General features: G+C 41.4%; 3 protein-coding genes across 4 annotated transcripts; 1 reads left to right on the forward strand and 2 right to left on the reverse strand.

Moving 5' to 3' along the window:
- Positions 1-12: 12 nt before the first annotated feature.
- Positions 13-8,540, reverse strand: mcmbp (minichromosome maintenance complex binding protein). Its single transcript, XM_053332855.1, has 16 exons — positions 8,384-8,540; positions 7,084-7,175; positions 6,809-6,949; positions 6,623-6,664; positions 6,432-6,522; positions 6,177-6,314; positions 5,091-5,236; positions 4,784-4,881; positions 4,529-4,701; positions 2,932-3,055; positions 2,691-2,808; positions 2,334-2,499; positions 2,045-2,178; positions 1,170-1,337; positions 793-881; positions 13-454 (listed from the first exon to the last, which is right to left on the reverse strand). The coding sequence occupies exons 1-16, from the start codon at positions 8,451-8,453 to the stop codon at positions 328-330; spliced, it is 1,917 nt and encodes a 638-aa protein (XP_053188830.1). The 5' UTR covers positions 8,454-8,540; the 3' UTR covers positions 13-327.
- Positions 8,541-9,126: 586 nt separating this feature from the next.
- Positions 9,127-16,432, forward strand: sec23ip (SEC23 interacting protein). Its single transcript, XM_053332704.1, has 18 exons — positions 9,127-9,288; positions 10,241-10,749; positions 10,894-11,101; positions 11,217-11,410; positions 11,586-11,675; positions 12,104-12,224; positions 12,527-12,616; positions 12,711-12,852; positions 13,135-13,343; positions 13,428-13,525; positions 13,660-13,821; positions 13,952-14,047; positions 14,144-14,311; positions 14,403-14,558; positions 14,868-14,970; positions 15,513-15,698; positions 15,796-15,964; positions 16,294-16,432. Exons 1-18 carry the CDS (start codon positions 9,156-9,158, stop codon positions 16,373-16,375), a joined length of 2,916 nt encoding a protein of 971 aa, XP_053188679.1. The 5' UTR covers positions 9,127-9,155; the 3' UTR covers positions 16,376-16,432.
- Positions 16,433-18,181: 1,749 nt separating this feature from the next.
- On the reverse strand, positions 18,182-24,164 carry csgalnact2 (chondroitin sulfate N-acetylgalactosaminyltransferase 2). 2 transcript variants are annotated; one of them, XM_053332705.1, is made up of 8 exons: positions 24,047-24,164; positions 19,882-20,817; positions 19,567-19,783; positions 19,296-19,397; positions 19,017-19,195; positions 18,818-18,912; positions 18,619-18,700; positions 18,182-18,511 (listed from the first exon to the last, which is right to left on the reverse strand). In XM_053332705.1, the coding sequence occupies exons 2-8, from the start codon at positions 20,531-20,533 to the stop codon at positions 18,219-18,221; spliced, it is 1,620 nt and encodes a 539-aa protein (XP_053188680.1). In that variant the 5' UTR covers positions 20,534-20,817; positions 24,047-24,164; the 3' UTR covers positions 18,182-18,218. The 2 variants fall into 2 exon arrangements, with proteins under 2 accessions (XP_053188680.1, XP_053188681.1); XM_053332706.1 differs by lacking the exon at positions 24,047-24,164 and adding an exon at positions 21,022-21,136.
- Positions 24,165-24,271: the final 107 nt, after the last annotated feature.

The raw sequence follows: 24,271 nt of genomic DNA on the forward strand, positions 1-24,271 counted from the left end.
TGCAGATTTCATTACTTTATTTACATATTTTTGAAGTTTAAAAAAATTATGAACATAGAAAACTTTGATCTGCAGCATGTCAGAATCTGCTGGCATGTGCCCCTCAGACGGCTGAATTTAAGGCACGATGACATATGATGTTACTATATGTACAAGCCATTAATATCATTAGTTCTTTATGTGAAAATAAATCTAAGCTGCACGTTGGTTAGGTTAAAAAATAAACGAACTAAATGGCATATGAAAAGCATCTTTATTACAAACTTTTTTTATTTATTTTTAGGTATCAAAAAGAAAATAAGCCATCTAGTTTGTTCCACTGTGTGATCATGGCTCGTTGCCATTGACACACTTGTGCTGCTCCATCCTGCTCCTCCGCAGCATCTCGATGTGTTTGGCTCTTAGCCAGCTGTCTCTGGACAGAGACGTCTGTCCCAGGCTGAGAGACAGCAACCTGATGATAGAGTCACAGTCAGCTACATCCCACTCAAACACGTCTCTGCTTGAAACTAACAAAATCAATACTGTGGCAATGTTTGTTTCATAGACTTCTTCAGGCAAAAAGCTAAAGTAAAATATATTGTTTAACTTTAGTTGCATTAACGCATGAAGTGATTACCATCCTCATTATGTCATATCTGGCATTTTCATTGTTTATTATCATCACTTTTTGTTGCATTTCTGAACACTTAACCTTTTAAAGAGTGCTCCGCAGGTTGCTGTTATTACTCGACACATAAAAGCAAAAAAACACTAAGGAAAGAAGCTTATATAAACATAGTCATAGCCCACCTTGCCACAACCAACATCCTATGGAGGTCCTCAGCTGATATGCTCTGGGGGTCGTCCTTCCTCATATCTACAAAGTCATCCTCCACCGACTGAGAACACCATGAGAAGGACAAGCAGTTACAGGATGGTTAATAGCAGACTGCTCAACAAAGACATAAACAAGCCTCCTGGACACACAATAGGATCCTCTAACTTCAAAGGAACTGGTACCAGTTTATTATTTTTTTAATAATATAAAATATACACTTAAAATAATAAAACATACACTTTATGTAAATCAGACAGTTCCCTAATTTTTTAGGGCTCATACATTTTCGCTCCTCGCTAATATGGATGTTTGTAGCTACAACAAACAGAAGACAAATTAAGTCTCTCACCTTCGTCAATTCTTCAGAGATACTGTAGTCCAGCAGCCGAGGCACACTTAGGTAGAGTCGGAACTTGTTCAGCTGTGATGAAGACGTTGGATGCATGTGGATGCTGCTCAGATACTCGTCCATGTGGTCCGGGGTTACCTGAGACTGCAGGTGGATCTGACAGTCTGACTGTGGGGTCAAAGACAGAGAGAAGTTTCACACTGTTCCAGTGAAAACCTTTTGACCTGGTAAAGCTACATGTCTGTCTACATGATGTCTATATTTTTTTCCACAGGTGTTGCTATGCAAAATAGGCCCTCTCTGTCTCTGTGTGCATGTGTGGTTTGGCATTTTCTCAAAACTTCACAGCATGCTAGACGGGAGCGAAGCCTTAGCGAGCTGATGGCGAAGCATCTGATCAGCTCATCAGCCAATAAGTATTCAATGTAAACACAGCCGTGTGCTTCTGACTTCTAATCAACCCCGGGTTGTTTACAGCGCGCTGCCCTTCACCACGGCCCTAATAGATGGACGAGCCTGACGCCTCTCCCAGGATTGTTCCTGTGGCACACAGCTGCCGTCATGGCAACCCATTAGACCAACACACAGGAATAGCACACAGCACATTCCTCAGGCTGTTCGCAACAGAGCGAGACCCGGGCTAAAGCCACCAGCTGGAGGGGTTTCTGCAACCGGCCAATGGCGGCTGAGATGACAGTGTGACGCCGGCTGGAAACAACCTCCGGCGTCTGACACGACTAAGTCTCATGAGAGGCCGGTGGAAACCTTACCCCTCCCTGGCCGGGCTGGGGAGGGTGGAGTGTGGTGGTGGAGTTAAAAGGGTGGGTGGGGTGTTGAGTTTTTGCTTTGCACGCCTCATCCCCGTTTGTCCTCACCGGCAGCAGCGAACGGCCCTCTGACGCGATGAGCACGTTAATATTGCAGGGGAATTCCATCTGGTGGTAGTTAAAGTCATAATCAACCTTCTGCCAGGAGATCACGTTCCCCAGGGCCGTGACGTTACGCACACCTGCAGCACACACACACACAGGAGAAGAAGATCCAACCTGGTTAGAGTTAAATCAGTCAACTCATGCTGATAAGTGTCTAAACGCAGAGAGGACACATTAACAGCAGACTTTGAGCGTCTCAGTGTCGTCCCCTCGTGGTTTCTTGAAACCTCACCTGTTGTGTCCAGCTGTCCCTGCTCCAGCTGGGTCTCGTCCAAAAAGAGGGATGTGTTTTTGGCCAGCTGCAGGCCTCCGCTCACTAGCCGGTTGGCCACATAATCTTTCTTAGGCACCAACCGCATCTGGTTCATGTTTTGGAGGTTCATGCCCAAATAGTGAGACTGCAGGGTGGCAAAAAACAAAGAAAAAACATTTATGAACAAATACGTATACTCTGAGATGGCATGAATATTCAATCGAGACTGTCCTGCACTCCTGGTTACTTACTGGGACACATTTCATCTCTAAATTAAAGTTCACATTCATGGTTCATTTTCTTTGTCAGCTTTGCAGATGAAGTGTGTTCACTCACAGAAGGCACGAGCTGCTGGATGATCTGGTGGAGGCGTTCGGTGTACGAGGAGACAGTTGGACATCCGCTCAGGTTCAGGGTGAATTTCCCCAGCGGGAGAACATCGTGTCTCGTATACCTACAAGACAAATCAAGCACACAGTTAAATATTTGTGATTAGGCTGATTTGGGGGTTTAGTATGTAGCCACAAAACAAAAGTAGTAAGGTTGCTGTTTGCAATCAGATCAAACTGACACTTACACATCAGAGATGAGATGCAGAATTAGGTACTCCGCAGCCAGGACGTCTCCCAGGAGGACGTGAGTGAAGTATGTGAGCAGCTCTGCTCTGACGGAGGCCATCTCGCTCAGGGTCGAGGACAGAACTGAAGAAGAGAGACAAAAAAAAAAAAAAAAAAGGTTAAAAAGAATCCCTGCAGCAACCTTTACAGTGGAAAGCATTCACTGCATTCTTCTTCTTCTTGGAATGCTACACGACATACATGAACTTTAACATAACAGCCCCTTTTTTCTGCTCCTCTGCACACAGCTGCAGGATGACAAGATAACATAGGGTTTCTTTTTGCCTCTTTGTTTGAAACACAGGGTTTTCATTACAGCTGGATTCATTCAGTGAGGCAAAGAGTCTGGAAATGCTAGAACATCAAAATACTCACTGATCTTATTTTCTTTCGTATAATCAATTAATAAGAAGTCTCCAAGTGCTCATTGTGTCTGAATTATAGGCCAAGATTTCCAATAGAAAACAGATAAAAGCTTTAACAAGTTAATTTGGTATTTTGTCTTATTAAATTACATCAAATTGATTGTCAATTAATTATCTGTCAGCAGATTAACAGATATAATTTCAGCTCATTTAAAGTTTTTGTATTTTTGTAAGTACGTAACTCAAACGTGTACATAGTATAATGACATTAGAGTCAATGTATGTAAAATAGTTGTAACCATAACAAGTTTAGGCTTTTGGTAAATTCCAGGTTACATTCAACAGACTGTCATTAAGTTATTTTAGTTGTATCCTGCTATTCTTCAGTTAAGTGTCAACACAGTATAATACAGCATGCCAAGGTACAGAGTTCAATGTAATGCTTTATGATATTTTTTAACTCAGCTGACATTTAAAAAAAAATTTTGTAGCAGGGCTGCTGGATTCACATTAGGTGTTAGGGCTATGCTCAATAAAATAATAGATAGGTGCTAAACAGTCAAATTGTGTTTGCCCATGTTTCAAAAAAGCTCTACACTGACGCACATATAGTTGTATGTTTTTAGTTGTTTTCGGTTTAGAGGCACTAAATATGTGAGAAGAGAATAAAAATGTATACAAATAGCGGCTGCACCGGATTATCATGCTGATGGACAACCACATCAGCATGAACAAGCAAAACCACGTGTGAAATTTAAATTCTGTCAGTCTTTAAAGAGTGTTAAAGACTGACATGGTGAGACAACATATTCTGGCTTTTCTGTTTCACTGTGTGGACTATTGTTTTACATAAAGGCTGACTTTATATTTTCCCTGTTTACATTTAGAATTTAGTCAAATACATGTAAAAGTTTTAGTTTATTTATCTGTTTGCAGAGCTGAAAATATCAGTTTTTAAAAATACTATTTCCTCTTGAGGAATGAATGCACACTTTGATTGTGACAAATGTTCAAAATGCTGTCCCTCTGAGACAGGATTGCAGCCATTTCAGTCAACATTTCACTACATCTCTTCTGGCAGTGACTCTGACTGACTCTGACATTTACAGAGACACACACACACACACACACACACACACATACATATATACACTGAGGATAAATAAATAGAAACTCTACTGTGTGTCCTTACAGGCGCTGTTGTCCTCTAAGGTGGCACAGGGCAGCAGGGGGTTGTTGTGTGGCAGTCGTTTGGCGTAGAGCATGTGGAGGCGGGGAACGAGTGAGGCTGGTGGGCTGTGCACTCTCTGCTCCTCTGCCGTCTCCATGCACTCTGCAGGGTCCAGTAGGGATGAGGAGGCGTCCCTGTGTGGACGAGCCAAGAGTGAGCAACAAACTGGCTGATCATCGCCAGAGGAGGGAAATTAAACTAATTGAAATATCTTACTTCTCGTCTGCCAGAGCACTGAGAGCTGGACTGACAGACAGGATGCCGTACACCTCCAGAGTATCATTCAGTTTGAAGCTGTCCCAGTTCTCATACACCTGCCAGCAACACATAGTAACACTTAATAATTCCTCTTCTACACTTAAAAAGCCTGCTGATATATTAGGTATCATGTCTGGGATTACATTTCAGAACAAACCTTTGATTTGACATGAATCATACATCAAGAAGTGTGTCAAATAGCAAGTTTAACACATTAAAAACAAGGATAAAAGAAAAATGACTCTTTTCGTGAGGGATGACATACCTTTACTAAGCATGAAGGGCCTTTCTCTCCTGGCAGAGGGAAGTTGAGGTCGAGATGGGAGGCAGACGCCGTCTGGCTGGAAGGAGCTTCTGTCTCCTGCCGCTTACAGTCTCCGTTGCCGTGGTGTTCTGTGGGATTTTGAGTACCTGCAGTAAGAGAGGGGAGGGCAGTTTGTATATTTAGCAAAACACACTTTAATATTCTAGTGTTGTTTGATCATTTATGGATTGTAGATGATCATGACTTGTGATTAAGATCAAGTTAATTGAGTGATAGCTCTGGAACAGCTCCTAAATGGACCTTGTGGTTATTTTGTGGATTATTTTATCAGCAAATGTTTCAAGTCAGGAAGGAACTCTGAACAAAATGGAAGTTAGCACAGTTGTCATGAAATTGTAGATGTTCAAACCAGGGTTATTAGAATGAACTAAAACTAACATGAAAACTAAAACTAGCTGTGAAAAAATAATTTAGTTACTGAAATAAAATAAAAAAGAGTTTTGTAAAACACTAAAACTAAACTGAACTGCAGATCAAATCAGCTTAGTTTTAGTTTTCTTCCTCCATTTTTACTGTATTCAGTTCAGTTTGACTTCTTGAGATAACGGGCTAGTACCAGTAGGGAGACCAGAAACCTAGCTAATTTTTACCTCAGTGTCAGGCATTAAGAACGAATGAAAATTTCAAAACTATAATAACCCTGGTTCAAACTCCATCTGTTGATGTAGACAAGATATTGATTGGAATCTCCAGAAGAGCTATTAAATAGACCTCAGACCTTGTGATATGGTGTCAAGTGGCAGAAAATGTCTACAAAATCGATGACACTCCATTGCAGCTGCACTAAAAACATTTGGTGTAGCAAATTCTGTAATGTGCAGATAAAGTTTCCCTCCTACTAAAGCCTACACAGCTGTAACCCCTTGTGAGGAACTGTATATTCAAGATGAGAAGATTAACATGCATCTCTGCCCATGACCTAGACTAAATTTAGAAGTTAACTGAAGAAAAATAAAGTCTACTAAAAACACATCTTGGTGGACATCCTGCTTTTTCAGTTGGGCTACACACTTGCTCATCTCATACCAGTATGTGGCTCTCTCTGTTTCTGCGGCTGTGTGTCCATGTCGTCCATGTCGTCGTCCTCCTCGTAGCTGCGTTTCTGTCTGCTCGGCACGTACGAGGTGGAAGGAACCACTCTGGCTTGACTTGAGCCGGCATAGCTGTGTGACAGAGTTAAGGAAAACTGGGCAGAAAATGACACGTGATAAAATTCAATATTTAACCGTCTCCTGTTTGAGAGGCTTTCCCATCAGGCATAATCTGGACCAGAGAAGGATATCTCTTTCACCCAGGGACTTTCTCCAGGAATAGGCACACAGTAGAAAGTTTGTCTCTCAGCAGTCACTGTATTTTTGGAGTTAAAATCAACCTGGAGATAAACACAAAAGTGAGTGTAGTTAATTGGCAAAGCTGAAGCTGGATTGAGGCTTTTATGGACCAAATGAATGACTGAACAGAGGAGGACTTACCCCACATTCTGTCACATCTTTGTACTTCCCACATCGCAGCACCTGCAGTGTGTCAGACAGTATAATTAAGATGATACAATCACAGATAACACATTATCAAATGCAAAAAAAAAAAAAGAGTGCCGGACACATGAGGACTTTGTTTATGCAAATAAGTGCACAGGGCGAGGATGGAGAAGTGCTCACTTTAGCCTTTGTAGACGGATCAACGGTCTCGTACACTCCCATGTAGAACTCCGGATCAAACATGTCTTGGATTAAACAGCGAAACTTGACCAGGCTGTTGGGCTTCAGGTAGTGCAGAGGGACGTCGTTCATAGATGGAACCTGAATCAGCATGAACGTATTTAACATGTACAAGAGGAGAGTGAGCTCAAACAGGCTGTGACATTAAGGTTTACGGATATCTTTGGCATCTCAGTGAAATTTAAAAAAAGGAGAGGATCTTGAGGATTCATTACCGAGGTAGGAGCGTCTTTTTGTTTCAGCTGATCTTTGAAGAATTCGACCACTTTGGCCTCCCATCCAGAGTTCGGGTTGTTCTGGGAATCAGCTGAAATATCAACAAGGGTATAATGTTATTCAAAGTACCAGGAATATATAATAATAGTGGGCTTGCAACTCAAGATTACTTTCATAGTTGATTATTCCAAAAATGTAGATGTTGTCTATGTTGTTTGGTCTATAAAATGACAGTTTCCAAAAGCCCAGATGTCTTATTTTGTCTACCACTTCAAGATGTTCAGTTTGCTGTCATAGAAGAAACCAAATAATATTAACATGAGAGGCTGTAACCAAAGATCTGTACTCGTATTGTCTCAAAAAATGACTCATAACAATCATTTATCAAAAATAGTCAGGGACTTATTTAAGAGTTGCCAACTCATCAATTCAACTCATTGTTACAGCTCTAAATACTAGTTAAGTTAGCTTTTGAATGTAGTTAGGTTACTTAGATGACATTAGCCACAAACTTAAGCATGTGATAATCAGAAAACTAAATGTAAATGTGATAACCCTAACCCTAGAAATGCATCAAAACAGCTGCATGGTGTCCATATTAGTTACTATCAGTCTAATATTGTTGTTTCAGGGTGGATAAGTATTTTTGTCACATTGGCAGCATAAGTAAATAATATTACTTTAGGGCTGATATTAACACACTTTATTTATAACTGAGAACATAATTAATATTGGTTACTTTTAGATAACATACTACATATTGAAAGTACTCACTAAAAGAAATATATCAGTTGTATTTAAGTTTTTTATGGTTTCATACATTGAACAGTTTACAGGAATCATCTGACGATCTTTGCATTTGAAGATATAAAATTGTGTTTTAATAATAATAATAATAATAATGACGAATAAAGAGTTTGAACATAATTCCTTTATGTCAAGACAAAGAAATGGCAAGTTTACATAACCTCTGAAACTGCACGTTAAAGCCATTTAAAACGAGTGTGAGGACAACTAAAGGACCTGTGGATGCCTCATGCTGTGGATTTTAGTTCAGATATGTGTGCACACAGTAAGTCTCCTACACTATTTCATATAACTTAAAGTGATAGTTATGTGAGGTGCAGGTGACATTAAAGCATAAAACAATATAAGAATAGCGCCCAAAAACGTATTATTTGTTACTTGTGGAGAATATGAAAAGCACATACACACAGTACATGTGAAAAGCATGGCAGCTAGCATTGCACGTAGCCACCAAGCTAACTAGCTAGTTATGAAGTAGCCTTTGACTCTCACCAAACATCCCTTCAACGACGCCCAGCGGGCTGTTGATCCAGGTGTTAGTCCAGTCCTGTGTGGAAGGCATCGTTTGCCAGTGACAGAAGTCAGGAGTATATAAAACAGGTCCGGTAAAAACCACTGAGAAAACAGTAGTTTGTTGACTTCCTCTCAGACGGGGACAGCAGGAGTCAGGGCGGGAAAGTTGCGTCACCGGCCAGGAAGCGAGGGTTTGTTTGTTTTGGGTATAGAGACCGACCGGAGTGCGGAGCTGTAGGAGCGGTCACATTCATTCACTTTAACATGCTGATGTTAACAGTCTTATTTTACAGTCTATGTTCTGAAATAGATTAACACCCATTTTATATGAAATTCTTCTTTCATATAAAATAAATGTTCTCATTTTAACTAATTAATGATGATGTGTGTAATATGCCATTAATACTGTAGCACTTTCCCTCAGCTCCACTATAATAAAAAAATACGTTACAAATTGAATATATCATTGTAATTAAAATGTGAAACTATTAAATACCCTCGTGCAGTGACCCGCTCTCGCCTTTAGGTGGCAGTAGAAGGAGAGTGTGTTTGTTTTTCTACCACCAACGAACTGCGGGTCAACAGACCTGCGTGTCTCCAGTAGATCTACAAACTATGTGTGCTGTGTGCTAAACGGTGTGTGCTGTATGTAATGCTTTATAGATCAGTGTTAGGGGAGAAATCTGCGTGGCGAACTGAGCGTGTGCTGCTTGCCTGCTCCGGTAGTGGGTACGTGTAATTTTAGGGGAAAATGGCAGAGAGGAAAAATAACAATGTTCCCAATACAAGTGCAAATTTATTGTTCAGCGCTGCTCCGGAATTTAACTTCAATGTGCCTTTCATGCCGGTGAGTCGGGCCTCTGGTCCGGCGGTGCTGTCAGGAGGTGAGATGAACTACTGACGGAGGAAATGTCTGAACCGTGTCGTTAGCAGGCTAGTTGAGCTAACCGGGGGAGCTGTCAGCTGTTATTTAGCCTGAAGGAGATAAAACGAGAACTAAACAGGGTGTTTGAGCTGGCAGACTGATTAGCTTAACATGGACTGGAGGATTTAACGATGTGGGGGCTCCAGGTTAACACTCTTTATTTAGTTGTACCCATTCTTTAACTGGGAATAGTGGTAATGGCAGAGATAGAAGTACACACAACTGTTTTCATCAGTAAAACTGTTTACTATGAATAATAAAACTATCAATACCACACAGTTAAACTACTGTAAAAGACCTGCCTTCAAATACTGAAAGTGAAAGAGAGGTGTTACCAGCAAAATGCCCTTTATTTACTTAATGTCTATTCGACGTGGAGCCTTTCATTCTGTGTTTAATTGTTATATTTTGTGAGTAAAAATCTGAAACGGCAACATAACCAGTAACATTTATCTGTCTGGTAAATGTAGTGGTATTATATTTTCCTCTGAAGTAGAAGTATGTCGTTTTTAAAAGTGGTTTGGGGGCTTTTGTAAGTTATTGCAGGGTACAGTGAGTTAGAGATGTAACATCATTTAGTATTTTTAATGTATTAACAACATAGTAAGCCTATAGCTGAGGGGGGCCCAGTCAGTTGCCTATTGGTAAAGTCTGCCCCTGTTGACAGTGGTGTGTTTTGGTCTGATGTTACATTACATGACATGGGGTACAGCTATTTTTGGGAGATATATCAACATTAAATTGTCTATCAAGTCCTAAATCAAGCCTTCTGTCTGACTTCTTTACAAAAAACAAACAAAAAACATTTACTCATATAATGTATTCTATATTGTTTTTAAGATCTGCCATCACAGTTAAATGTTCTTACTGCAAATGTGATTAAGCTTTACTCTCATGTTTATGTCCATCAGATGACTCCACTGATGTTGGAGAGGAAGACAGCTTTCTGGGTCAGACCTCTGGGAACGGACCAGCCCCCTCTACATTCAACTACTTCTCCAGCCCAGTAACCAGCAGTGATCCATTCGCTGCCATCGGCCAGTCGCCATGCCCTCCACCAGCACTCTCAGCAGCTCCTACGACAACAGGCATGGCGTCTGTTCCCAGCAGCGTCGGCATGGCTCCACCGCCAACGCTTCCAAGCTCCCAAATGAACCCAGCTACTCCGGTATTTGGCAGTGCAGTTTATCAGAGCCCTATGGGGCGTCACACTCCTCCCCCAAGCTCAATGACCCCGCCGCCTCCTCAGATGCAGCAACAGAGTCATAACCCGTACCGACACACCCCCACCAGCAGCAGAGCCAGTCCTTATATCCCAGCTCCAGAGGTCCTGCCACCGACCCACACACCTCAGCAGAATCCCTACTCCCTCACCTCTGCGCCACAAACATTCCCGCCGTCAGGACCCACATTCACAAGGGTAGATACAGATTCAGGTTCTTGATTAACTCATTAAGTTAAAGAGCTGACTGTTAACAGCACCAGCTACATGCCTAAAATATAACCACAGAGAATGAAGATGTTGATAATCAGCACATTGAACTTTTTTTCCCTCTCTCTTCAGCCTCCACCCACACAGATTCAGGGACCTCCACTGCCACCCACCACTGCTGGAGCAGTAGTCCCCGCTGGTCCCATGATGCCGTACAACTATAATGTTTATGAGCAGGTTCAGCCGCACTGGTTCTACTGCAAGATAGTAGAAGCAAAGAGTGTCTGGCTTCCTTTCAGCATTATCGACTCCCTTCAGCTAGAGGAGACGTTCAACTCAGGTGATATGACAGACTACACATGGTTGTCACACATATATTCCTACATATCTTACAATGGATGATGTGAAACTCTGATCTGCTCTAAAATTGCTGTTGTGGTCATTTTTTGTTACAGTTCAACCAGACCCAGAAAATGTGATCGTGCGCACAGACGGAGGACGTTACGACGTGCAGCTCTACGACCGCATGCGGAGTGCTGTTTACTGGGAGGAGGAGAACACGGAGGTCCGACGCTGCTCCTGGTTCTACAAAGGGGATACGGATAGCCGCTTTATCCCTTACTCTGAAGACTTTAGTGACAAGCTGGAGGTTCGTCTCACTAATGCATTTGATCCAAAACAGATATTATGACGCATATATTTCTCATCTACCTCTGCTTTGAATGAATGTCCAGTTTCTGTGTTGATTAAATGGTACTGTAGTTCAAAAGTGGTAGATCATCTCAGGTCTTAATGGTAAATTTGCGTGTTTCTTTAAACTCCAGGCAGAATATAAGAAAGCTGTATCTACCAACCAGTGGCACCGCAGACTGGAGTTCCCATCAGGAGAAACCATTGTCATGCACAATCCAAAGGTAAACCATTAGTCTGATTAGTAAATGGTAAATGGACTGTACTTATATAGCGCGTTTCTAGTCTGTGCGACGACTCAAAGCGCTTTACATGACAAGTCATTCACCCTTTCACACACATTCATACACTGATGGCAGTTGGCTACCACGCAGGGTGCCAACCTGCTCATCAGAGGGATCTAACCATTCATACACACTCATACACCGTTGGCACAGCAACGGGAGCAATTAGGGGTTAAGTGTCTTGCCCAAGGACACATCGGCATGTGGACTGGAGGAGCCGGGAATCGAACCACCAATCTTCCAATTGAAGGACGACCGCTCTACCTCCTGAGCCACAACCACTTAGTCTTAAGTGGTTGTATTGTGATCATTAATCCTGTTAGTTTGATTTAATAAGTGACAAGGCTTTGTTCTGTGTGGCTCTGTAGGTGATTGTGCAGTTTCAGCCCTCCTCCATACCAGACGAGTGGGGCACAACTCAGGATGGACAGACCAGGCCCAGAGTGGTCAAGAGAGGGATTGATGATGACCACGATGAAGTGCCTGATGGTAGTCAAGTTCCTCTTAACACAAACTCATTTGAAGTTTAGGCACTGATAGAAAAAGGTCTGTGAAGTCGATGAAAATCAGATTTCACTGTGAGATGCATTTTTATATCAGATTGTACATGCAATGCAGCTTAATAGTATTTTAACATAGCTATAACATAGCTAGATATAATAACCTTTATTTATGTTGTACTTTTCAAAAACAGCAAGATGAGATGCCCAGTTTATAGAGTGCTGGAACTGATCTCGAAGATCAATGAGCAACATAAAATTCAACATTTCTACTCTATGTACCTTTTCCAGGTGAGCTCCCCAAGGTGGATCATCTCGTGTTCATGGTTCATGGAATCGGTCCCGTGTGTGACCTGAGGTTCAGGAGCATGGTCGAGTGCGGTGAGTACAAAACATTCAAACCATTTCATCAGTATTTGTGTACCCTCTCTAATGACTCCTTTGAAATAAACTGGTCAAATCTTTGTGCTTTCAGTGGATGACTTCCGTAGCGTGTCGCTGAAGCTGCTGCAGAGTCACTTTAAGAAATCCATGGATGATCACGCCATCAGCCGGGTGGAGTTCCTGCCTGTCCAGTGGCACACGGCTCTACATGGAGACGCCACAGGGGTGGACAGGTGAGGAGAGGCAGGCTGGCTTTGAAAGTTTAGGAATAATAAACCAGACATAACAGAGATTGCCAGTCTAACTAAATGTACAAAATGAGTTTCATCACCTTTTTTCTATTGAGTTGCTCATTTGCTTTTATTTAGACCGCGCTAAGAACCTATTGGACTGACCTTACAATCATTGAAAAACTGTGTTATTTGGTTGAGATCCATTTAGTGTGCACACCAAGGTCATCGTACAGAAAGACTGAATAGACTGAAGTAATGAATAGCCTTTTTTTCTCTTTGTAGGAGGATAAAGAAGATTACCTTGCCCAGCACTGGACGCTTACGTCACTTTACAAATGAAACTTTGTTAGACGTGCTCTTCTACAACAGTCCAACTTACTGCCAGACCATCATGGACACAGTTGCCCTAGAAATTAACCGACTTTATGCCCTGTTCATGACGAGGAACCCAGACTACGCAGGAGGCATATCGGTGTCTGGACACAGCTTAGGTAATAAACCATTTCATTAGTAGAAACACTCCTGATATGTGTTTTATCTTCTGCTTAGTTGTTTTTAATCCTTTATTCTTCCAGGTTCCCTTATTCTCTTTGACCTGCTGTCAAATCAAAAGAATGGCTCTCCTGCACTTGTCACACCAATCATTCCCACTGCCAATGGAGACACTAAGCAGGTTAATCTATTGATTTAAGTTCATATGTACAGTAGAATGTCATCACTTATCCTGCTAATCAGTTGAAAAGGAGTACTGATGTGCTTCAAAGTAATGCCTCTATAAATAATTGTAAATTCTGCTTCTCAAATCAGGTGACAGCCCCCGTTCCACAAGCCGTAATACCTCCAGCTGTGGAAGAGGAGCCCAAAGAAGATGGGGAGGAGTTTGAGGATCTCTCTGCTATGCTGGAACATCTGGGCCTGTCTGAGTACAAGGGTACCTTTGACGAAGAGAAGATCGACATTGAATCTTTTGTAAGTTTGTATGAAAATTGTTAAAAATATGAGTCAGCAGTAATGTGACTACATCTTGGGCTTTTTTTAATGTTGATCTTATGAGACAGAGGTGGTTGTTTCAGTTTGTCCCTTTCTCGTGTTCTTTTAGCTCATGTGCACTATCGAGGACTTGAAGGAGATGGGGATCCCGCTGGGTCCGAGAAAAAAGATTTCTAAGTTTGTCAAAGAAAGGGTGACTAAGCAGGTAGGTTTGGCAACATGTCTTTTTTTTTTGTATGAGTAAGGCAAATGGTCAAAGTGATGATTAACTTGCTGTTTTTGTCTCTATCTTGCACATCAGGCAGCTCAGGAGAAGAAAGCTGAGGTCAAGGAGGTCAGTCAAGCTGTGGCGCTCCCACAAGCAGCAGCTGAAGTTCTCCCTGATCCCATTGCAAAGAAGCTTCCAGTGGGCAACACCGTCTCCTCCATCCACGTCAACTACAATTACTTTGAAGTTGGCACTGGACAGGTAGGTGTGATTGTTAAAGAGGATCTTAAAACTGTAGATTTGACTGGATGTTGAATGTTGAGTAATAACTATTAATACTTTTGCTCTGTAGGTGTCAGTGGTCTATCATGCTCTGGACTTTGAACCAATGAATTTCTTTGCCTTGGGTTCTCCGATTGGGATGTTCCTGACAGTCAGAGGCCTGGAGAAGATCGAAGAGACGTACCAGCTGCCAACATGCAAGGGATTCTTCAATATTTACCATCCAGTAAGCAAGTCTGCCAAACTGTCATCCTGTAGGACCAATTAATGTGTAGATGCCTTAAAAACATATTTACCCTCTTGGCTTAGTGTGTAAAGTTATTTTATACATAATCATAATCAGATAGAACTCTTAAAAGGAGTATTTTTTCTTATTAAGGTTTGTTACATATTTAATATCTATGTATTTGCTCATTCTTCTGTCTCGTCCAAAATATTTGCTTTAAAGTATACTGGAAAAGTGATTAAAGCAAATTAGCTGAGTCACTTTATGCACTGCCAGCTGACAATATCATTAATGGATTTTTTATTGTAGTTGGATCCGGTGGCGTACAGGATCGAGCCCTTGATCATACCAGATTTGGAACTGAAGCCTGTTTTGGTCCCACATCACAAAGGAAGGAAAAGGCTTCATCTTGGTACAACACTCAAAAGATGCTTCTTATTTCTTATATAATTTTTACTGCACACAACTAAATATAAGTTTGTCACGAGGTTAATGCTAAAGTCTGACACAGCCACACCTCTTCATACTGAGTTTTTGTGTAGTGTTATTATATGTTGTGTCCACAGCTCAGGCCTCTCCTGCCACTTATGGGTGGGGCGCTCTAATTTGTGAGCTGGCAAAATACAAAGACACTATTCTTATGTTGAAAATGCTGCAGCTCTATATTAGAGCAAACCGACTGAATGGTCTCTTCATAGAAATTATCCGACATGTGAGCTGATGAAGTTGTTTCTCTTGTTGTTTTTTAGACTGACATTTTAATGTGGCATTAAGAATAATTAGTGTTTTCTAACCATTGTTTAAATAAAATTATAATTAGATTTCTTAACATTTCTTTCTGCTTAGATGGATAGCAGCATGGCAGACACTGCTTTTAGTTCTAATTGAAAATCAGTTTAATGTTTCAATGCCTCTTAATACAGATGGTTTCAGTAATGCATCTCTCTGTTTCAGAGCTGAAGGAGAGTCTCTCCAGGATGGGTTCTGACCTGAAACATGGTTTTATCAGTTCCCTCAGGAGTGCCTGGCAAACACTCAATGACTTTGCTCGCGCTCACACCTCGTCTGCTCAGCTCCAGGCCGAGTTGGCCATGGTAGCCAGTCAGATCGCAGAGGAGGAGAAGCAGCAAGCGCAGGAGGGTGAGTTTATCTTTTACGATTTACAACAAGCAACTCAATCACTTTGTTTATGGATTGTGCGCGACTGATAAAACTGTAATAAATTCTTTCTGCTTAGTCACAGAGCACAAGATCTCAGAGAGCCCCGAGCCAATGAGAGAAGAAGAGCCTCAGGTGAAAGTCGGGATGCTGAACGGAGGGAATCGAATCGACTACGTCCTGCAGGAGAAGCCCATAGAGAGTTTTAATGAATACCTGTTTGCCCTCCAGAGCCATCTCTGCTACTGGTACAGAACACTTTGTTTTATTCAAACTCTTCAGTCATGTTTAAGTTTAAAGTCAATCCCTTCACCAATTTACAGTCGTAACATATAAAGAAGAAATATCCTGCCTGTTGGACCATTTGTCTATAAACAACATATTGTATAGTTCATGTTTAAGTGATTGTCAATTTCCATTCAAATGTAACTTTTCCCAACATTTTCCTCATTTTCTATAAATAATAAGATAGCATTATTTTGTTACAGTTTTCTTACTCTCAACAGGCATTTTACAAGGTATAACTCAAATACTGTTACTGTTTTGCGATAAGAACTTAATGTTTGTTGTTTTGTAGGGAATCTGAGGACACGGCCCTGCTTATTCTCAAAGAGATCTACAAGACCATGGGCATCCATCCAGAGCAGTTTGTACATTAATAAAGTGAAGTACCTGAGATGAAAATGAGCCTGTCTGAAATTTTGCCATTTCCTGGATTTTGATGATATTTTTTTTCTATGATTTTTCTCCTCATTTATTTTCTATTCATGTAGTTTACTGTATACAGATGAATAATACAACAGTATTATACCATTTGTCTTAAATTAAGAAACATATGAATGACCTGATAGATTAAAAAAATGTCTTGATTTGTTTGATATTTACATTTTTATAGCATAAATTATAGGAGTGGTCAGGTTTACTGGAAATACTCTATGTATCTAATGAAGTGCTAACAGCAGAAATGACAATAGCAGCAGTTAATGCAGCCTCCTGTAAGTTTTATTTCATGGCCATGTCAAAATAAATCATTTCCTTGCACAAGTATTTTGTGTTTGAATTGTTTTCTTCTGCTGAGAGGAAGAAATGTGAGCAGAGTTCATCTACAAAAAAAGCAAGAATATCTGAAAAAACACTGATTAAAAATGATTACAGTACAGGATGAGATGCAAGATTGACCTGCTTTCCTTTTTTAGATAAAATAACGCACTTCTTGTCTGCTCTATGTAAGAATCTGACAACTCTGCACATCAACATTACGCCTCTCACTTCTGACTTAACTGATCAGCTGTAATACGCTCTCTCATTATGAGTTAAATTAACAATTCTACAGCTGCTCACGCAGCTCTTGAAAAAACAATCTCTTTAATGTTTACTTTGAGCTTGTAGGCACGTACGACAAAAGTATTCAACTTACATGTATGAAACAAAGACATATTAGAAAAGTATTTACAAGAGTGGCGATCACATTCAATCTCAGTCCAGTATTCTGAGTAATAGTGCTGCGAGTGATTCTCACCAGGCATACATGACAAATCTTTGTTTATAATAATACTGGTCCACATAGACCTGATATCATAGCGCTGCATGCTATAAGCAGGTCTTTGCTCCTGGCTCTTTAGCTATTTAATCAACATGCTTCTCTGTTAAAATGAAGCTGTTGCCAGCAAAGGAAGATAAGTGACCGATTGTCACATTAAACACACAATAAAAAAGGTCCCTTTTTTACCACTTTGCCAGTCTGAAACAACCTACAACTATAATACCAGCTGAACAGTATGGCTCCACAGACGACTAATACACTGGATGAAATTGAACGATTGTGAATTGCTTTGATCTCTCTGACAGTTGGAAGTCAGTAGGATGCTATTAATATTTGATTCTACTTCTATTTTGGGAAAGTGCAACTTCTCATTATACCTTTTGTCAACAGCTGACTTCTTACCCTTTTGTTACAGTATTTTGTATTAAAAAGCCACTGCAAACTTTGACAGCTGGTCATATTTGGAAGTGTTTGATCATCTGAAACAGCTGAAATCTGCAGACTGAGGTCACACTCAGCAGTAAACAGTAATGAAGCAGCAGCAGCAGCAGCGTGAAGATGGCAAGTCAGCTGCTGTGTTTAAAAGCAAGTAGGACTGCTTAATGAGAAGTTATGTCTCCCAAGTTAATATCTGCATGCTTATTGAATTGATGTCAATATATAAAGTACAAAGTCAACCTAAGTCTGAGAGATATTTGTTTGACATGAGTAAATTTTCCCCCAGCAGGTTAAATATTAACAATTTGATCATTTACTCATGTTTGATACTGCTGTAGTTGTACCATCTAGTAAAGATTCACATTGGTCAATGTAGTTGTTTTTTTGTACATTCATTTGTCTACAGCTGTGCGGTGAAATGCAGAAGGATCCGTGTACATATGTCTTTGTTGTAGTGCATTAATAATGTCAGCACCTCACAGTCGTAACACTGGAATGACGTTGAGTGCGCAGAGTGCTGCTCATTCCTCTGCTTTGCTCTGAGTCTTGAAGGCCTGCTTGCGTAGGTGTGCCTCGATCTCCTCACGGAAAACCAGCATGCCCAGGTGAGAGTGTGAGGCCTCGTTCATGGCTTTGGACTGGATGCACATGCGGTACTGCTCCGGCGTCAGCTCGTCCGCGCACTGCTTCTCGTGCCACATGTGGAAGAGACCCGACACCGGCGTCCGGATCACGATCAGGTCGCTCCGGAGATACTTCCTGTACAAGTGGACGTCTTCGACACCCCAGCCTTTCACTTCAAGATCGAACCCCCCTGGAAGAAAAAAAAAAAAAAAGGATTCATAAGTGTTCAATCAAACTGAAAAACAGTTTTAAGGATTTACACTGCTGAGTATTATTAAATGAAGCGTCAGCGCTTACCAATATTAAGGAAATCTGAGCGATACTGACACGTCATTCCGAAGCCGAAATCTCTCCAGAATCCAGCATCCTTTTTGTGGATCTATTTAAGAACAGATAATAATGACTGTTAATGTTTGGTTGAATCTACATTGATAACAAAAATGACATACCATCTTTCTACTACTCAGAAATAAATGTGAACTTTCACAGTTCTTACCAGCTGGAGTTCAATGGGTGGAGCCAGCTCCAAATTTCCGTAGACGATGGCAGGATTGTACAAACTGAACACCACTGGATAGAAGACCTTCTTGTCTACGAAGCAGAATTAAACAAATTGCACAATATTCAGTCAAACACACACAAAAGCTCAAAAACTCTATTATGGTAATATATCTGTTCAAAATGTAGAAACATACTGGGAGCAGCGTGGACACGGCAGGTGTTGAGGAATTCTAATGTAAAATGGATGTCCACGTCGCAAAAAAACATTAAGACATCGCCTTTCTTCCAAGCGTGGGCTCCGATATCAAGACCCCGACCGCGGGAAAACTCCTCCTCCACTGGTATCAGAGTGTAATTGGAGAAGTTCTCCTCCCTGAAAAACAACAAATGCTGCACATTTAAACTGCCATGACACATCACTCTCAAAAGTAGCACAAGCATATCAAAAGGTTTTTCTCGGTGAAGGCACAAACCTCGACATTCTTTCCAAAGATGACTTCACCTCTTGCAGGCTCTCTTGCCCAAAATAAACCACAGTGAGGTAAACTCGTCTGTCCTGTTGTATGCACACCTCCCTGGGGAAATTCACACGCAGTATATTACACATTTTTCTAATTAATTACAACCATACACTGTAAGTTTGTTTTAAATTACACAACAAAGATGAAACTGATACATCTATTGTTTGCAGTTGAACATGCAAAGTCATGTCTGGCAGGCAGGGAGAGTTTCGGATGAACTCACCTGAAGTTGTGCAAGAACTGTGAGAATGTGTCGACTCTGCCTGACAGAGGCACAATGAGGTTGATTATCATTCCTGATGTTTCCACAGATGTGCTCCTGACCTTCATCAAGGGGCCGAAAGGCCTGAAGAGCGTGACGTGGCGGAAGCTGCTGGAATCCTCTTTGGCAAAGAAGAGCTCGTAGAGTGATCCTTTGTCCCGCTCGGTCCTGTACAGACCTGCCAAGTAACACGACATGAGCAACAATGCTAGACTGAGAGGTCTGGTAGTTACAGTTATTGTTTGCCAGGTTGTAGCGAGGCAGTGCGGGTCTTACCTTCAGTAAAGTGACCCTCTGTGTAGGTTTGTCTCTGCATTGGCATGTCGTCCTCCACGCCGTCCTCCTCATCGGGGTTGTTGATGATGTCCAGCGCGGCCTCGATGACCTCCACCAGCTCGTCCCTGCGGTCTTTGCGGACAGGTTTCTCCTCCGGGTGCCGTGTCAGCCCCATCTCCAGCTGGTACACCTTGGACGAGGTGAAACTCTCAAAGGGCACCAGTGCGTACTCGCTGGGCAGGCGTGCCCCCGTGTTGACCTCAGCTTTGTCGATCTGAGAGTGAAGGTACTCCAGCAGATCTCCCGGCTCCTGGTCTTTAGCCTCAGCCAATCCCTGCACCCCGGGTAGCTCCTTTTTATCCTGCATGAGCTTCAGCTTCTCGCTCATTTCCTGCAGCTCCTGCTTGAGCTGGGCGATCTGGCGCTTCAGGCTGGCGGCGCGGTTCAGGTGGCGCTCCTCCTGCTCCTGCAGCATGGCCTGGTAGTACTCCTTCCCGTAGTTCTCACCCGCAATGCCGGGCAGGACCAGGCTGATGTCTGCCGGAGGGGTGCACTCTAGCAGGTACGCGAACAGCAGCAGTACCAGCAGCAGGAAGAGGCCCAAGAAGAGCCAGCGGACCCGGCCCTGGAGCGGCAACCCCCGCCTGGGCATGGCGCTCACATACAAGCTATAGCGGACAGCTCAGCATTCCCTTTCCCCCTGTGGTCTCCTCTGAGATTAACTCATTCACATTACTTAAAATCTACTTCTGCACGCCATCTCAGAGGTTTGGGAAGACTTTTACAAATTTTTTCCTGAGCATATTTTTAGCGAGAGGAAGTGAGGCTTCAAAGATTTCTGTCGACTTTCATTCTTGTCATTATACTGTGAAGGTCTTGTTTCGATGTGTCAGCATCTTCACACATGGGTCCACTGTAAATCCATAAGATGATCACCTGGGGAGAAGCACACAGATCTATGAGACCAAAATAGATTTTTACTACACAAAGAGAAGTTAGTGAAGCCCTTCAGATAAATACTTTTAGTTCAGGTTAAAACATTAATAATCAGCAGATAATCAGCTTTATAGGCCCTATTCAGACATTAACCAGATATTATACATTATGTCACCATTCAATTACCCACAGTAATTAACCAACCTGCCAATGACTGTTTCATTCACAATAAATGAGATAAAACTATTTTCTGTGGACATTTTCTGTCAACCTCCTGGAATATTTCACAGATCAAACAAGGGCAGCAGGAATTAGCTGCACCTGAACTGTCCCCGCTAGCACACGGCTGCTAAACAACAGCAGGGGGAAAAGTGGTGAGCCAGGTCAACACACAGCCAGATACCGAAGACCGACATCCTGCTTTCCTTTCAAAATAAAAGCACGACACTCTGCAGGACAGCTCTGAAAACAAAAAGTAAAACGCCACGGAGCACTTTGTAGAGTGACAGGATGTCAGACAAGGATGAAATGTTCTTGGTTGCCTGTTTTAATTATCTTGTTACTTAGAAGCTTAAGAGGGCTCAGCTACTATATATATGTTCATATCAGCTGTTGACATGGCAAGATGCAGAAAATTAAAACAGTAAGCTGGACTTAAGAACATTTCTCTGCTCATTTAAGGAACTTTTTCAGTTCTGTTACCAGGCAAGAAATCTGCATAGTCTAGCCTTTATTATTATTATTATTATCATTATTATTATTACATTTTTCAAGCTAGGAGCACAGTGTTTTCCACAGTGAGCATAAAAGACAATTACACATATAAAAGGAAAAACTCAAGAAAAGCTCAAATCAAGCACACAATTAAAAGAAAATGTAAAAGAAATGCCCAAGTACAGTAAATCATCCAAAACATGTGAAACTATTAAAATATACTTCAAATCAGCTGGTTGCAAATGACCAATAAGATTAGTTGTCAGGCAAAAAGGCAAGTCTGTTAAAAATGTGTCTTCTTGAAGGTCATACAGTCGAAGCTACAACACAGAGAGATGCTGTTTTTCTACCATGACAGTCACAGCCTTTACCTGGCCTCCCAGGTGTAAATCAGTCTCCAGACGGCTATAATGAAAACCAGCAGGGCGCTGAGTCGACACGGCCACAGTCGGGAACCAATTCAACAAAACTGCTGCAGTTGTTTGTAGCTCGACAGAGAAAAGTGAGTGTTGATTCTTTTTTTTTCCTACACTAAGCACTTCCCTTTTCTCGTTCAAAGCACACAGCGCTGTTTACCAGAATGTGCCAATTCATGTTTCTCTGTTAAAAATCAGAGTTGAAAGCCAAAAATGTATCTGCAAGGACATTAGTTGAAACATTTTCTGAATGATAACCACAGGGAGAAGAAATGTTCACCAAGGACTCGCTCTGCTGATGCTATATCTCAAGGTTTTTAACCAGTCTTTAAAAAAAAGGGGGAACCAACAACAACAAGCTGCACTCTGAGAGCTGTGTTTTTGGGCTATTTCTGTGCAGAATTCATCAGCGGCTCCAAAAAGGAAGTCATAATTTGCATGGTGTGTATATTTGTGCCAAAAGCGCAGCGATGCAAACAGGAACGGTTTATTGGTCACACAGAGTCGAATCAGTGAGAACTAGTTAGGATGATTCCTGCTTTTTTAACACTGGTGGCATTAAATAAGAAGCTCTGCCTTTATATAAGCAGTGACACAGCAGCCTCACATGCAAACACAATCACATATAAATACTCTCCAGACATAATAGATAGTTACTTAAAACAATGTCCTACATTTATTTTATTGTTGCATTTTTTCAAGCTGCCATGTACTATAATAAAAATAAATGAAACATGAGTGGCTGACAGTTACAAAAGAGATTAACACTGTGGCTTCATGAAAGCACTTATCATGCACACTCATCATTATATTTAGATACAAGAACACGAACTCACAACTTCTGGTAAATTAACTTCATTATGTCCAGATTGTTAACCATACGTTGGCATTTTTCTGTGCTTTTACAATATCGTGCCTTACTATGTGTGTATGTCTATCTTAATGCCATGTATGTCCCCATTTGCACTGTTTTGGCGAAGCTGCAGCCTTCCTTTCTCTGCTCGTGTGCCTTCACAAAGTGTACTGACACTGAAAATGAATAGAATTCCTGTCACCTCATTGTAAGGAGAAACATTTAAAGTCAGTTTTAAATGAAGTTTGGTCATAAAACACCGTAGGATGATATGAGAGGAATTCCTGGGTTGTATGTTTGATGAAGAATGTTGGGAGAGGATTGTTTACAACATTGCAGACTATATAAAAGAGGGAAATTAATTCAATATAAACTACATTATAGACATCTGTAGATATTATTACAGCCCCAACAAGAAAATGGGTCAAATTAAAGGCAGTTTATGTTGTTGTTCTAAAACAAAACACAAAAGAATGCATTGTGGGAAAGTCTTATGGTTTCAGAAACACATGGGTGAATGGGTTAGTGTAAACAGCCCACATTACAAAAGTTATGTCTCCTTGGGGACAAAACTCTAGTGCAGACTAAATTTGCATTTACAGTATTAACATCTGGCTTAATAACATGTGCCCCTTTGATTCTTATACGAAGGAAAGAGCTTCAAACTCCCACACTGAACATGTGGAAGGAAAACATGATGGAAATGATTGCATGTGAAAAGATGCAGGGAAGACTGAACTGGAAAAGTGATTTGGTTAAAGAGCAATGGGACAGCTTCAGCAGGTTTATGTCCGGAAAAAGCAGCCTAACCATGACTCTAAATGGTTTGATACAGCAACATCTGTAACATCTGTGACTGCTGCCACGTACTAATGCCCACCACATTATTATAACTAAATAACTGCCTGTCTTATATCAGTGTCTAGTCGTTTATCTGCCTGTTCCTCTTTGTTTTTATTGTTCGATTTTAACAAAATAAAATTCAACAAAACTAATAATTAATGAACAATGAAAAAAAATAGTTTGGTGTATAACAGTTGTTCTAAAATACAACACAGGGCTATCCATGTGACTAAACCTGAGCTTTCGGTCCTCTCTTCTTTACTTTGAACAATCTCAGCCGGATGTGGACTCTGTTCTTCAGTTAGCTTAGCGACGGTCGTGCCTCCGCTCCGATTTCAGCTTATTTTATATCTTGTTACACAGCCCGCTAAATTGGTTTTATACCGTAACACCAACTACTCACCTCGGCCAGTGTGTTTCCATCTGTACGTGTCCTTACGGCTGAGGGTTTGGTGTGAAACCAGCAGCAGCACACAGCCTGTGTTGCAAAATGCCACGGAGCAAAGAGAAAAGAGTGGGACGCAATCTACTTCCGGTCAGCAACTAACCAATGGAGGCTTTGCGAGTGAGTGTCGTCATCAAACACGCTGAAACTCCGTGTTCACAATAATAACATTTTAATTTTTAA

The sequence above is a fragment of the Scomber japonicus genome, chromosome 14, assembly GCF_027409825.1.
Source record: "Scomber japonicus isolate fScoJap1 chromosome 14, fScoJap1.pri, whole genome shotgun sequence".
Lineage (NCBI taxonomy): Eukaryota > Metazoa > Chordata > Actinopteri > Scombriformes > Scombridae > Scomber > Scomber japonicus.

Coding starts and splice junctions, on each gene's coding strand:
- sec23ip (XM_053332704.1), top strand. CDS start 9,156: ATGGCAGAGAGGAAAAATAACAATGTTCCCAATACAAGTGCAAATTTA. Junction 11,102..11,216: donor AGAGGAGACGTTCAACTCAG/GTGATATGACAG, acceptor TTTTTGTTACAG/TTCAACCAGACCCAGAAAAT. Junction 14,559..14,867: donor TCTTCAATATTTACCATCCA/GTAAGCAAGTCT, acceptor TTTTTATTGTAG/TTGGATCCGGTGGCGTACAG.
- mcmbp (XM_053332855.1), bottom strand. CDS start 8,453: ATGCCTTCCACACAGGACTGGACTAACACCTGGATCAACAGCCCGCTG. Junction 2,500..2,690: donor TCCAGCAGCTCGTGCCTTCT/GTGAGTGAACAC, acceptor GCCACCCTGCAG/TCTCACTATTTGGGCATGAA. Junction 2,179..2,333: donor GGGACAGCTGGACACAACAG/GTGAGGTTTCAA, acceptor TGTGTGCTGCAG/GTGTGCGTAACGTCACGGCC.
- csgalnact2 (XM_053332705.1), bottom strand. CDS start 20,533: ATGCCCAGGCGGGGGTTGCCGCTCCAGGGCCGGGTCCGCTGGCTCTTC. Junction 19,196..19,295: donor TCTTTGGAAAGAATGTCGAG/GTTTGTGCCTTC, acceptor GTTGTTTTTCAG/GGAGGAGAACTTCTCCAATT. Junction 18,512..18,618: donor CTCAGATTTCCTTAATATTG/GTAAGCGCTGAC, acceptor TTTTTCTTCCAG/GGGGGTTCGATCTTGAAGTG.